We start from the raw sequence: 15446 nt of genomic DNA, 5'->3' as shown, positions 1-15446 counted from the left end.
CTAATGCAGGAGACATGGGTTTGATCCCTGATCCAGGGAGATCCCACATGCTGCAGGGCAACTAAGCCTGTGGACCACAACTACTAATCCTGTGCTCTAGAGCCCAGGAACCGTGACTACTGAAGCCTGTGGGCCTAGAGTTGGTGCTCCACAACAAGAGAAGCCACCTCAATGAGAAGCCCTCACACCACAATTAGAGAAAGCCCATGCAACAACGAAGACCCAGCACAGCCAAAAATAAATAAATGAAATTATTAAAAATAAAAGAATGTGCCAGTTAAAATGAGATAGATCAGCAATAGAAAAATAGAAAATTGACTCAGAACAAACACAGGTTATGCTTGTTCAAACACTGCCCAAGGAACAGAAAGTTCCCTGCCATCATCTTCCATTCATTTATCTACTCAGTAAGCATCTTTTGAATTCCACTGTGTGCCAGGTCCCGTGCTAAGTTCTGGGATAAGCTAATAGGCCAGTGAGGACTAAGACAAAAGTTAATTATAAGGCAGTGTCTTGCCTGTAGTGACAAATATATAGGGGTATGAAAGAGTCAAGCAGGATACCAAACCAGCTCTTATGGAAATCAAGGATGACAATAATATTGAGATTTATCTCAAATCCAGGTTACTAAACTTCCAAGTATATGCCTACCAAGAAATCTGATTAGAACATAGAAAGCCCTGCTTAATACATTAAGTAAGGGTAATGAGTGTCATTGAATGACCATCACTACAATCCAGTTTTAGAATACTTCCATTACTCCATCAGATTCTCCAAGCCTGTTTGCAGTCATTCATCATTCCCACTCTAAGCAATCATTAATCTGTTTTCTGTCTCTATAGAATTTCCTTTTCTGAATATTTCATATAGATAGAATAATATTAAATCTTTAATGTCAGGCTCCTTTGACTTAGCATAATGTCTTTCAGGTTTATCCACGTTGTAGTGTATATTAATAGTACATTTCCTTTTATTACTCAATAGTATTACATTGTATGACTGTATCACATTTTGTTTATCCATTCATCAGTTTATTGAAATTTGCAGTTTCCAGTTTGGGGCTGTTATGTATGATGATTCTATGAACACACTTTGATGAACATTCATGTACAAGTCTTTGTGTCAACATAGGCTTTTATTTCTCTTGTGTAGGTATGTAGGAGGGGAATTGCTTGGTTGTTGTTCAGTCACTCAGTCATGTCTGAGTCTTTGCAACCCCATGGACTACAGCACACCAGACTTCTCTGTCCTGCACCATCTCCCAAAGCTTGCTCAAACTCATGTCCACTGAGTCAGTGATGCCATCCGGCCATCTCGTCCTCTGGTGTCCCTAGTCTGTCACTGTTTCCCCATCTATTTGCCATGAACTGATGGGACCAGATGCTATGATCTTAGTTTTTTGAATGGTGAGTTTTAAGCCAGCTTTTTCACTCTCTTATTTCACCCTCATCAAGAGGCTCTTTAGTTCCTCTTCACTTTTTGCCATAAGGGTGGTGTCATCTGCATTTCTGAGGTTACTGATATTTCTCCCACTAGGCTGTATCATAAATTTATGTTTAACCTTTTAAGCAACCACCGAGTGGCAGGGCCATTTTACATACCCACCTGAAATACATGTAGATTTCAGTGTTTTTCTACATTTACAACAATACTGAGTGTATCTGTCATTTTGATTATGACCATTCTAGTATGTGTGGTTGTATCTCATTATGATTTAATTTGCATTTTCATAATGACTAATGATGTTGAGCATCTTTTCATGCATGCATTAGGCATTTAATATCTTTATTAAAATATGTTCTCAAATGTTTTGTCCATTTTTAACTGGGCTATATGTATTTTTACTATGTAGTTGTAAGAGTTACCTATATATTCTGGGTACAAGTTCTTTATTGGCACGTGTAAGATTTACCACAAATCCAACAAATGTAAACTTACATGATTTATAAATAATCTCCCACTCTGTGCCCTATGTCTTCATTTTCTACATGGTTTCTTTTGTAGTACAAAAGATTCTACTTTTAATGAGATCCGAAGTATTGATTTTGTTTTCTTTTACAGATATTTTTGATACTATATCTAAGCACTTTATGTCTAATTCAAGGAGATTTTTGAATGAGAACAACAAATCTTTTAAGAAATCTATGTAATACTATTAACCACACCAAGTTCTTTGAGTAAGAACTCTTTTGTCTTTATATGATCTTTTTTAAAAATTTAAAAAAATTTAAAAATAGTTGCTTTATAATGTTGTGTTAGTTTCTGCTGTACAACAAACTGAATCAGCTATATGTATACATATTTCCCCTCCCTCTTGAGTCTCCCTCCCACATAACCCCCATTCATTCGATCCATCTGGGTCACCACAGAGCATTAAACTTAAAAGCTTTCGCACAGCAAAGAAAACCATAAATGAATTGAAAAGACAACCCTCAGAATGGAAGCAAATATTTGCAAATGAAGCAACTAACAAGGGATCAATCTTTAAAATGCACAAACAGCTCATGAAGTTCAATGTCAAAGAAACAAACAACCCAATCAAAAAATGGGTGGAAAACCTAAATAGACATTTCGCCAAGGAAGACATATAGATGGTCTTTATGTAATCTTTATTAAGACAATTCTATTTGACTTAACACTGTTCAATTCACCCATTTTAAATGGTTTTAAGGTCTGCAGAAGACTGGGAGAGAGCAGTGTGAGCCGTGAAGCTTGTGCAGAGGTTAACAGACAAGAACAGAGTAGGGGAAGTGGAAAAGGACATGCTAGGGGTCAGCTCGTCATCTGATTCCTCTGTCTCCCACAGTAACTTACATATGCATTCAGTACATCTTGACTATAAGATTAAGTGGCAATAATAGGCTCATGTGGCATTTTATTACTTCAAGTATAAGCCACCAACAAGAAGAGGAGACAGACTGGCACAAAGCCACAGAAAGAACAGAAGGCACCCTGTTTCTATGATAAGCATTTGCTATGTACAAGCCTGCCTAGAGACCGAGCTTTATTGCTTATCTGTTGCTTCATTCATTTGACAAATATTACTGAGCTCTGTGTAAAGTTCAGATGATGGTGACTAAAATCAAGTGAGATGCCTGCCCTCAAGAAACTTAGGTCTGGGACTTCCCTGATGATCCAGTGGTTAAAAATCTTCCTTGCAATGCAAGAGGACATGGGTTTGAGCCCTGATCAGGGAACTAAGATTCCACATGCCTCAGAGCAAGTAAGCCCTTATGCTGTAACTACAGAGCCCTCACACCACAATGAAAGATCTGCAGCATGCAACAAAGATTGTGAATGCTGCAACTACTAAGAGCTGACTCAGCCAAATAAATAAATGAATAAATAAAAAAAAAAATTAAGAAGCAAACCTTACATAATAGGCCTGGTGGAGTACAGCAGCCATCCTGTGATTATACATAGAAAGATTCTCTGCTGAGAGATGCCAAAGGGCTGAGTGCCTGTCAAAAGGGGGCTTTATTGAGTCAAGCAGCTCAGCAAATGCTGCCTGAAGTGACCGGAGATATAAAGGATAAGAACAGGGCCTGGAAGAGAGCATTACACAAAGTGGACACAAAGGAGAAAGGAACATGCAAAGAGGCAAAACAAAGGCTAGTGTGATATCAAGCAAGGGAAAATAAAAGCAGTCTCCTGTACGATGATGCTGGCTGGAAGGGAAGGAACTTGAAGGACCTTGAAGGACCATTCAGCAAATTAGGGTATTGTCTTTATCTCAGGAGCAATAAGAAGGAATTCAAATAGGGAGAATGGTATAACCTAAACATTTAGAAAAAGTTCAGCAGGCTACAGAGGGCAGAATGGGTAAGAGAGGAGCTAGGTTAATATTTCAACTGTATCTGTCAGGATAGTTTTATAGTTTCAGGTGGGGCATAGCGGTAGCTTAGGCTAAAGACATGGAAGCAACCTAAATGTCCATTAACAGATGAATGGATAGAGAAGATGTGATACACACACACACACACACACACACACACACTGAAACAATTACTCAGCAATTAAAAAAAAAAAGGATGAAATAAGCTATTTGCAGCATCATGGATGGACCTAGAGATTATCATACGAAGTGCAATAAGTCAGAAAGAGAAGACAACTACCTTATGATATCACTTATATGTGGAATCTAAAATATGACACAGAGAAACAGACATACAGACATGGAAAACAAACTTATGGTTAGCAAAGGGGAAAGGAGGGGAGGGATAAATTAGGATGTTGGGATTCATGTATCACACTAATACATACAAAATAGATAACCAATAAGGACCTACTTATAGCACAGGGAACTATACTTAATATTTTACAGTAACCTATAAGGGAAAAAAAAATCTGAAAAAGACTATATATATGTGTGTGTATGTGTGTGTGTATAGATAACTGAATTGCTGTGCTGTACTCCTGAAACTAATACAACATTGTACATCAATTATACCTCAATTTAAAAAAAAAAGGCAGCTTAGGCTAGGGTGGTACAGTGCTGCCTTGAAAGAGGATGTCAGAATTTCTGCAGTGCTGTACAATGTACAGATGACCATTCAAATCTGGACGTTAGCTGTCTTTGTCAACAAGTGGCCAGACAAAAATCACATAAAGTGCAACAACAAAAAAAAATCATATTCACATGAAATCACCACAAATCCAAAATAAGGAATATTCTGAAATAATCGTTTGCTTATTTGTTACTGGACACTCCTCAGGATTTAATGAGTAGAGTTGCTAATCTCCCCCATAGTTTATATAAAAAAGAAAAAACATCTAAACTTTATAGAGTGCTTCTTCTATTAGACATGATGGTGCTAGAGGCTTTATCAGTTATGTGTCATTTAATCTTTTTACTACAATTTCGCAAAGTAGATATACTATGATCCTCATTTTAAACTGATGCTATTAATAGAAAGTCTAAGGTTCAGAGATACTAACATTCTCTCTGGAGAAGCAAGTCCTTAAATCCTAACCATCCAATCATCTAGATTCCTTGTTCTTACCCAGCCTGTTCTAGTGCCTGTAACTAACCAAGTGAATAAAAGAAGCACAGAACATACTATACTTTCTTTAAACTACTGAAATTGGGCATAGTATGAGTTTTGGATAATAGGAGCTCTATTTTAAATTCTAAAGCAACAAGTGAAATGAGTTCATCATAACACCATGTAAATATTAAGAATGAGTTCTTGCAAAGGTTGATTAGCATCACCGTAGGCAACAGCACAACGTGTGCAGTCTTAGGGTTAATCAAACCAGCCACCAGGGACTGAAAGCAGCGAGACTGGATTATGTGTAGCAGTCAAAGGCTCAACATGCCAAATGTGAATGTGCAGGCTTCTACATTGCAAGTTACCCAGGATTTGCCCAGCTGGCTTAGCTGTCGATTGTTAAAATTACAGGGAATGTACCACACATTTAATGAAATTATCTTAGGTCATGAACTTTCAATAAAAGCATTTTGTTTTAAGAGATGGATAAATAACGGGCTGTCATGAATTACCAAGCTAAATGTACAAGCTTCACATCAAGAGGAAGACGAGATGCGAAAAGGAGGTACACGGGTCTCAGTGATGTGTTCTGCGGTCCTTATTACAGAAAAGCTTTGTCATTAGTTACCTGTAGTGGTTTCTACATTTACTCGATTTGTATTCATATATTCCTTTCCCTTTTAAGTTACTAGTAGAGCCTAAACTCCAGAGAAGGTAACAGCACCCTACTTCAGTACTCTTGCCTGGAAAATCCCATGGACAGAGGAGCCTGGTGGGCTGCAGTCCATAGGGTCATTAGGAGTCAGACACGACTGAGCGACTTCACTTTCACTTTTCACTTTCATGCATTGGAGAAGGCAATGGCAAGCCACTCCAGTGTTCTTGCCTGGAGAATCCCAGGGACGGGGGAGCCTGGTGGGCTGCCGTCTATGGAGTCACACAGAGTCAGACACAACTGAAACAACTTAGCGGCAGCAGCAGCAGAGCCTAAACTCAAGGCCCTATTTACTTATTTATTTTCATAATGAAAATCACTACATCATCTTTGCAGATATATACCTGGACTGAAGTCATAGAACTTGAAACAGTGTTTATGTTCTGGATCTTTGGTAAAATAATTTCAATAGAAATAGCTCTTTACACTTGACAAAACTGAAACAAAACAAAAATAGGAAAAAAAGTATTGTTTCATTCCTAACATAAGCAGGTATTAGGATAAGTGATCTCCTGGAACAAATTCAGGTCTTCAAGTCCAACAACGATGGAAAAGCACAAAACTATATACTTAGTAAGTACTTCATAAGTACTTGCTATTTGACAACTGTCTAACCATTACTGAGTTAGTGAAAGGATCCCGTTTTCTGATCATGTATCAGCAAGTCTTACAGTGAAAAACAGTTCTAGATGAGAAGCTAGAGAAACTGGATCCCTGTTCTAGCACAGCTACTAACTAACTGTCAAGGCATTTGACAACTCCATGAGAATCCTCAGCTGTGACATCATCACTGGTAAATCTGAAATAATAACACACAGCCCAGGGTGTTTTAGGAAGATTAACCCAATATCTGTAAGCGGAAAGAAAAAGCTCTAAATAAATACATATAATAATTAGTATAAAGTAGCACATGGTATTACTACTAACACTAATAATGCATGTCATTATACAAAGCTCAACACAATACCTTAAGTGGTATAAAAATTCTGAAACAGTCATTTTCGTATCTTCACTTATCTTGTCACACACCAGTAACAATTTATGACTGACAATCTCGGAAGTACTGAATACAATGGCAAAATCCTTATATTCCCAAATACCCACAAACATCCATAGAGTACCCTTTAGGAAACACATAGAGCACAAAGTCATAAGGTAACATGCTCAATGCCTAGTCCAAGCAAATACTGATTGAATCCACCAATGCATTATGAAAAAAATCTAACTGGAGCTAAAATAAATTAAACTGTAATATCAACACCTTGTTTCCTTCAGGGAATACAGAGAGGAAAATGAGAAATTTAAGAAACTCACTTCAGGGTCTCGAGTGACATCTGTAAATTGTAATTGCGTTCCTGTTCAGGCAGCTTGGAGAACTCCACCAGACACGGGTGCTGTCTCTTATTGTCATCTCTAACCTGAAACAGAACAGGAAATCAGCATATAACAGTTTCAAAGATCATATACTAGTGATGGTTATCCAATTGCATGGAGGAAAGTGAAGTGGGAAGCAAGAAGGAAAACTGAGACCCTCATCGCAGCAAGGCTGCCTCTGTCAACCCTCAGGCATGGCTAATGCTCAAGGTCAGTGGTTAACCTGGCATTGTCTGGGCTACCTTACATCTTCTCCTTGCCACCATTCCCAGTAAGTCCCAGCTTCACGTCCGCTCTGCCCTGAAACCTCCATGCCCACTCTCACAGCAACTTACAGCCTTTGCTTCAACCTTACTTTCTCAGTGTGGCTTGTCCTGCCCACCTTCCTGATCTGCCAATCTGCTACTCATCCTATTTTTTTTTTCCATAACAGTTACCACTGGCTAACAGACGAGGGTCTTATTTATGGGATTGTCTGTCTTCCTGCAACTGCAAGAATGAAAGACCAAAGGAATAGGGACTGGCCTCTTTTGTTCTTTAATAATGTATTCTCAGCACCAAGAACATGCCTGGCATATGGCAGGCAAGCAACAAATGCTTTGTAAACTGAAAGGAACTCTAGGTAAGAAGGTGTAGTAGTAACTCAGTGGTTATTGTTACATGTTTAGATACAGATGAGAGACATCAATTAACGTCATGACTGATGGATACAAACTCTTGGTGGTGGTTCCTTCCAGCTGTTCATTTCATCCCATGTAAGTTACTTCTGCTCTCACAAGTCACTCCAGTGCCTTACCAAAGCCAGGTAATATCCCACAGATACTTTTCATATTAATCCTTCAAAGTGCGAGCAATCAGAATAAACTAAATTCAAGATTTGGGGACTGAATTAATGAGAGAGATGTTCCATATCCTTGCATCAGTAATTAGATTTTTGTCTTCTTAGAGGCCTAAATTACACAAACATTACTGCTGCAGTGAGACCTCAATCACAGCCATATGCTCTCAGGGAACAAATTACTCCCTGGGAATAATTACCAGGTTTTATAAATGTCACATAAAAAAGTAGGAAAACACGAGCAAGAATTTTTTTTTAAGTATTCAGGAGCTGACAAGTTAAAAACAAGATAGTTATTCTTTTCTTTCTTGATCATTGCAAATGAACAGGACTTAAGAGCACATAGCTTATTTACTTAAGGGTATAAGTGAGGAAATGAAGCCGTGAGTTACAAAACCAAACACTAAATGCTAAATATAAAGGTAAAAATGAATGTGTCCAAGTTCAAAGACAATTTACTCTCTATCTATATAATTTCCACTTACTCTCTACACCACAGGGTAACTGTCCCCATCATCCTCTTGGGTGCCCAAGCTAAAACAAGAAATCTATCCAGATTTCCTTCCTTCTCTTAAACACTTCCCATACTTGAACTTCAAAACAGCTGCAGTCATCTCTCTCCATTCCTCCTGCCAGCACACAATTGGGAACCTAACCACCTCTCACCTGAGTCTGCTCCCTGACCTTTTTCCTTCCTCCAGGTTCACTGCTCTTCCACAGGAACAGCAGAGCTCAGATCAAGTCTTTACCACCCTCTGGAAGCCTTCCTTGATTTCACCAGGAGAGTTGTAAATATCTCTCACTTACAGTTAGCATATCCATCATAGTTTTTAGCTTGTAATTGTGTGTGTGTCTATTACTCAGCTAAACCAGAAGCTCTTTAAAAAGGCAAACTCACTAAAACAAGGTCTTTTCAATCTGAGGACCACAGTACCAAATACAAGGTCAGGCAAATAGTATGCAAAGGGGACAGATGAAGGCTTGAATGGATCTGCCTGATGTTTTTCCATAAAATAGAGCTCCCCAATCAAAAAGCGGGAAAAAGACCTAAACAGACACTTCTTCAAGGAAGATATCCAGATGGCTAACAAACACATGAAAAGAAGCTCAACATTGCTCATTATTAGAGAAATACAAATCAAAACTACAATGAGATATCACCCCATACCGGTCAGAATGGCCATCACCAAAAAGTCTACAAACAATAAATGCTGGAGAGGGTGTGGAGAAAAGGGAAGGCTCTTACACTGTGGGTGGGAATGTAAATTGCTACAGCCACTGTGGAAGACGCTATGGAGATTCCTTTAAAAAACTAGGAATAAAACCACATATGACCCAGCAATCCCACTCCGAGGCATATACCCTGAGGAAACCAAAACTGAAAAAGACACATGTATCCCATTGTTCACTGCAGCACTATTTACAATAGCTGGAACATGGAAACAACCTAGATGTTCATCAACAGATGAATGGATAAAGAAGTTGTAGTATATATACACAATGGACTATAACTCAGCCATAAAAAGGAACACATTTGAGTCAGTTCTGATGAGGTGGATGAACCTAGAACCTATTATACAGAGTGAGGTAAGTGAGAAAGAGAAAGATAAATATTGTATTCTAATGCACATATATGGAATCTAGAAAAATGGTTCTGAAGAATTTATTTACAGGGAAGCAATGGAGAAACAGACATAGAGAATATGGGGAGGGGAGGAGAGGGTGAGATGTATGGAAAGAGTAACATGGAAACTTACATTATCATATGTAAAATAGATAGCCAACGAGAATTTGCTGTATGGCTCAGGAAACTCAAACAGGGGCCCGGTATCAACCTAGAGGGGTGGGATGGGGAGGGAGGTTCAAAAGGGAGGGGATATATGTATACCTATGGCTGATTCATTTTGAGGTTTGACAGAAAACAACAAAATTCTGTAAAGCAATCACCCTTCAATAAAAAAAAAAATTAATTAATTTTAAAAAATAGATGCTCCAGTGAAATACACCCCAAAGACATTTAAAGAAACTAATTTCTTCGGAAAAAATAAAAACAAAAATCCATAATTTATTCAAGAGTTCAAATTACTCCAAAGAAAAACACAGTTGCTACACAATGGAATATTAAAAAGGAACCCATTTGAGTCAGTTATAATGAGGTGCATGAATCTATAGCCTATTATACAGAGTGAAGTCAGTCAGAAAGACAAATATTGTATATTAATGCATATATATGGCATCTAGAAAGATGGTACTGATGAAGCAATTTGCAGGGCAGCAAATGGAGACGCAGACATAGAGAACAGACTTGTGGACACAGGGCAGGGGGGAATGAGAGCATAGGATGAACGGAGAGGGCAGCATGGAAACATACACACTCCCACATGCAAAACAGCATTGGGAATTCACTGTATGATTCAGGGAGCTCAAACTGGTGCTTTGTGACAACCTGGAGGGGTGGGATGGGGTAGGAAGGAGGGTCAAGAGGGAGGGGACATATGTATACCTATGGCTGATTCATGTTGCTGTATGGCACAAAGCAATATAATATTGTAAATCAATTATCCTTCAATTAAAAATTACTAAATTAAAAAATAAAAGGTTACTGACAGACAGGAAAAAATAACAACAAAAAACATGGACCTGCACTCCTTAAACGGATGAGTTGTGTAGCATGTGAATTACATCTCAATAAAGCTTCTAAAATATTAACTCAGAGAAAAACTAGAACACACCATTTAAAATGTTAAAGAATTTACAGAATTGGTCTCAGTAAGAGGTGTACCTAAGTCTAGAATAACAGAGATGATAAAGTCAGGGATCAAAGACACTGATCTGAAAAGAGTTTTAGGAGAGCCCGAATCAAAGAAGACACAAGGTCAATTATGAGATGGAAGGACAATGTGAAACCTCTTCACGTGTCAGTCTCAGACTCTCCTAAATTACTGATCTGATAGGATACTCGTGGTTGTGCTTGCCCAGAGTCAGACCTAAGACAAAAACCATTTCATTCTTTCAGCAAGTTTTTGGTCTATTCCCTGCCCCAGGAAAGGTGCCAGGTGCCAGCACCACAGCAACAGACTAAGTGCTTAATCTCCCCCTGGAGGCACGTAAAACCCGAGGTTGCTGTCATCAGTCTCAGACCAGGTAAAGCGTAACTGGCCACAGTCAGTTTGGCTCAGAAGCACTGTGCTTCCTTTCAGCATCTGCAAACTAGTAGCAATAAAGGTATGGTGTGGAAATGAACTGAATTTAATTGCAAGAAAGATAATAATGAGACCTTATATTTCCTCTTTTTTTTAGAAGAAGAAACATAAGGAAGTTCATTGTAGAATGCAATCATTTAGGCAACCTATAGAAGCTTGCAATAGAAATCATCTGTTTTGAGTGTAAACCTATTAAACAATTCCTGTTACTATGCTTTTTTTTGGCGGGGGGGGGGGGGGGAGTTATTTGTTTGCATGAGATCTTTTTAAATCCTAGCCTGTAATTATCTTTCTCTGAATTTTGTCTGTAATTCAAATCTTTCCCTATCTCGAATCTTGTGGTAAATTTTGTCTGTAATTCCTCTGCCAATTGACTAGGAATACTTTTACAATATCTCACCTCTTACTGACTTTAATTAATGATAAATATCTTATTTAACACTCATTCACTTCCTCAATTTTTAAAAGTCAAAGAATATTGCATAAAACCACATACTTCATAAGGTACTTTAAGTGCTTGCTGATTTGAAAACTGTCTATCATTGAATTTATGAAAGGATAGCATTTTCTGATCATGCATCAGCAAGTCTAATAGTGAAAAATAGTTCTAGACTAGAAGCTAGAGAAGTTGGATCCTAGTTCCAGCACAGTAACTAGCTGTCAAGGCATTTGAATCATCGGCAGTGGCATCACTGGTAAATTTGAAATAATCACACACAGCCCAGGGTGCTATTAGGAAGATTACCCCAATACCTGTAAGTGAAAAGACAAAGCTCTAAATATATAAACATACGAATTAGTATAAAGTAGCATGGTATTCCCTGGTGGCTCAGTGGTAAAAAATTTGCCTTCAATGCAGGAAACACAAGTTTGATCCCTGGGTCAGGAAGAGCCCCTGGAGAAGGAAATGGCATCCCGCTCCAGTATTCTTGCCTGGGAAATCCTATGGACAAAGAAGCCTGGCTGGCTACAAGTCCATGGGGTCGTAAAGAGTCAGACGTGACTTAACAACTAGTCAACAACGAGCATGGTGTTACTACTAACACTAATAATAAATGTCATTATTCAAAGCTTAATGCAATAAATTATGACTGGACTGAATACACTCATTTCTATATTCAGTCAAATGTAAGTGTTATATAAACTTTGGGATAGTTGGACTATTAATATCGTAAAAGTGAAAGCACTACCACAGTCCTGCTAAAAAAGGTGTATAATACACTGGAATTACATGAGACCTGGAGGAGGAAATGGCAGCCCACTCCAGTATTCTTGCCTGGAAAATCCCATAGACGGCAAAGCCTGATAGGCTACCGTCCATGGGGTCGCAAAGAGTCGGACACGACTGAGTGACTTCACTTATTACATGAGAAGTCCATTTGGTTTTACCTAAATTTTATTGATAAACTATAAACTAAGTTCTCTAAGCAATAATCATTTGGAAACATATGCAATGATTCTTTCTCAGCTTGTCTTCCACTTATGAAACCGACTATGAACCTCTGCCCTGAGAACTTATACTACTAAATACAACTGGGACTAAAAGAAACATCAGAGGAGGAGAGTAAATTAACTTCTTTCTTTCCAGTTTCAGTTTTCACTTTCAGTTTTAATGAAATTTCTTCCGAAGGTCCCTAGAAATCAATGCCTATTGTCTGTATATGTTAACTTTGATTTAAAAACTGTAACTTTCAACCTGAATATTAATAACTTTTCAATTGTCTAGGCAACTAAGCCATCCTTCAATGACCCCACCACTAACGTCATTCCCTTTCATAAAGAAAAAACTGCACACAAAATAAAGCTTAGGGTGAAAAAACTCGATCAGATCAATTCATGTCATCATACAGCAGGATGAGTGAGAAGTAATATTTTCAGAAAGATATATTAACAGAATCTGAGAATAAATTTCAAAATTATGTACCGGACCATACTGCCAGCCAAGTTCAATTTTATTCATCACCCAGAGCTCATGGATATTCTCTGCCAGTTTTTCTCGTATCCTCTCCAGGTGGGGAGGCAACACAATCTAAAATTTAAAAAAGAGAAAAAGAAAACACACATCAGAAACAAATGCAAGAAAATGCAATGTTAACTGTTCTTACTGTGAACTGAACTAAATAAAATCGTCTCCTCAACCATTAAAATGTAATCATATAACTAGGTTCCAGATAATCCATTCTAAATTTATAAAACCAGGTATCTAAATAATTATTAGGTAAATTTGGGGAATTTAGGAACAAAATTTAGAAAGAAAGAAAACAGAGTACTACTCAGGACAGCCATCATTAAAAAAAAAAAAAGTCAATGGATATGGGATAATCACTGGAATACGCATTATTTAAAAAGAGAAATCACTCAAGACTTCTTAAACCAACCTGGCCAGCATTCACAGGCCAGGAGGAAGGCAATTCAGTGTCCAAAATATAATCCACTGAGTTTAGAAATATCTGATGGCAATGATTTATATCGTCCCTTAACTCTTACTTTCAGTGGTTTCTAAATATAAGCCTCAGGGGGAAAAATCTGAACATGTTTCCACTAGAAGGGGAAGTTTAATGGCCTCTTCATAAAGAACACAAATGACGTTCAAGGCGAGGGGTTGGCTGTGCATGTCTGATGAGGCACAGACATTGCCGCACAATCAGTCCCTCATCACAAATAGCAGGCAACTGCCTACAGTGTCCATGGGTGGGGTGGAGTTTCCATGGGGAGCAGACCAGCATTGCCTCCTTCCCTTCGAAACAAGAGATTATCCAGGTCTCAGGGAATCCTAAATGCTAATGACACCATGGAATCCCACTGTCTGTTCCAGTCCACTTCCATCCTCCAATCACGTTTACCGCTCAACTCTGAAGGCACCATATCCACCCTGCCTTGTTCCAGCAATGGCAACACAAACTGAATGTGAGCCATGAACGAAGCATGCTTATGTTATGCGTCATATAAAAAGCTGGCAGGGAGAGAGAGGAAATACGTTTCAAGGCACTAAATCACAGAGGCGTCTGAAGCCTGCTCTTAATTCTATATCAGACTTCAGAAGCAATGCCTCTGATCTTTGAAAGTTAATGAACAAACTATGAATATCTAACCAACTGGACTGAAGTTACTTCACCATCAAAATAAAATAATATCTAATTCAGTGTCAGTGTCAGGATAATTTCATATCTATGCAAGAGAAGAGCATGAATAATGGCTAACATTGCTTGGATGCCTATTTGCAAAGTATGATGCCAGTATGTTCTTTATTATACATTGAACATACTCTTAGCATTCCAGTCAATGAGATGAGTAATTTTTTCAAGTCTCAGAGCATGCACTGGATCCAAGACATTTTGACCCTAGAGTTTATGATCTGAATCTCTACCTGAGATAAAAGTCAGTTAAATCACTTTAAAGTGCCAACTGTATATAGACAAGAAGAAGAAATTTAAAATTCTACTACTACCTTAGGTAAAAAACACTCTAAAATTAGTAAGCATTGACTTAGGTTGCAGTCCAATTGTACATTATAAAATCAATTTAGTGACTTAAAAACACTTTTAAAAAACAGAACAGACTCAAAATGAGTAAGTGGACACGGTAAAGGTAAGCATTATTTTATGAAACTTGCTTCACTTATACATATAAAGTATATTACTGTGAAATGCATTCCTATAGGCTGCAGTCCAAGGAGTCTGAAACCCACTGCATGTAGGAATGGCTGCAATTCAAACGTTGCCATCACAGCTGATGATCTGGTACCTGGCTGGTGTCCACTGGGATTGGTGTGAAGGCAGCTTGCGTCAGGGAAACCGTGGGGCCCAGGAGGTCCCGCGTGTAAGTCCTTTCTTGCTTGTACTCTCGGCTGTGCTCCACCTTCAACTTCTCTTTCGGCAGCACAGCTTCATAACAAGGAGCATACCCAGGCGGAGGAAGGAATTTAAATTCTCCATGTCTCCCCCCAAGCAGAAAGCGTACTCTAAAAAGGATGCATGTCAAGGTAAGTTATATCTCTGGCATACAGAAAAGTTTCGTAATCAACAAAATTCAAGGAATAAAGTCTTAGTATAAAATTAACTTTGTCAGAAGTCACATCTTTTCCCCTAAGAACCATCATGAAGGCAGTAACTGAGAGTTTAAGAGCCTCTAATCATAAAAGTAAAACCTGATTAAATTATGTTAATTGCTCAGCAAAAACTTATCACTCTCTGGAGAAATAATAAAAGCACGTACACCATATTCCTATGTGAATGAAATACCTGTCTGTAGTATTTGGTCATTTAATACCTCAAGGTGCCCAAATAACCAACAGAGAAAGACAGACTTGATCTAAATACCTATAT

The 15446-nt window shown here is 38.3% G+C and overlaps 1 protein-coding gene across 1 annotated transcript in view; it reads right to left on the bottom strand.

Moving 5' to 3' along the window:
• Positions 1-15446, bottom strand: part of RYR2 (ryanodine receptor 2) — an 829832-nt gene that overhangs the window by 344881 nt on the left and 469505 nt on the right. The window contains exons 22-24 of the mRNA XM_045165522.1: positions 14866-15082; positions 13046-13150; positions 7021-7124 (exon numbers count right to left, since the gene is read on the bottom strand). Coding sequence (XP_045021457.1) covers positions 7021-7124; positions 13046-13150; positions 14866-15082 — 426 coding nt within the window. The remainder of the gene's footprint in view (positions 1-7020; positions 7125-13045; positions 13151-14865; positions 15083-15446) is intronic.

Source organism: Bubalus bubalis, chromosome 4 (genome assembly GCF_019923935.1).
Source record: "Bubalus bubalis isolate 160015118507 breed Murrah chromosome 4, NDDB_SH_1, whole genome shotgun sequence".
NCBI classification, from domain to species: domain Eukaryota; kingdom Metazoa; phylum Chordata; class Mammalia; order Artiodactyla; family Bovidae; genus Bubalus; species Bubalus bubalis.
The sequence above is the reverse complement of the archived record's forward strand: the minus strand, read 5'-3'. Positions and strand labels throughout refer to the sequence as shown.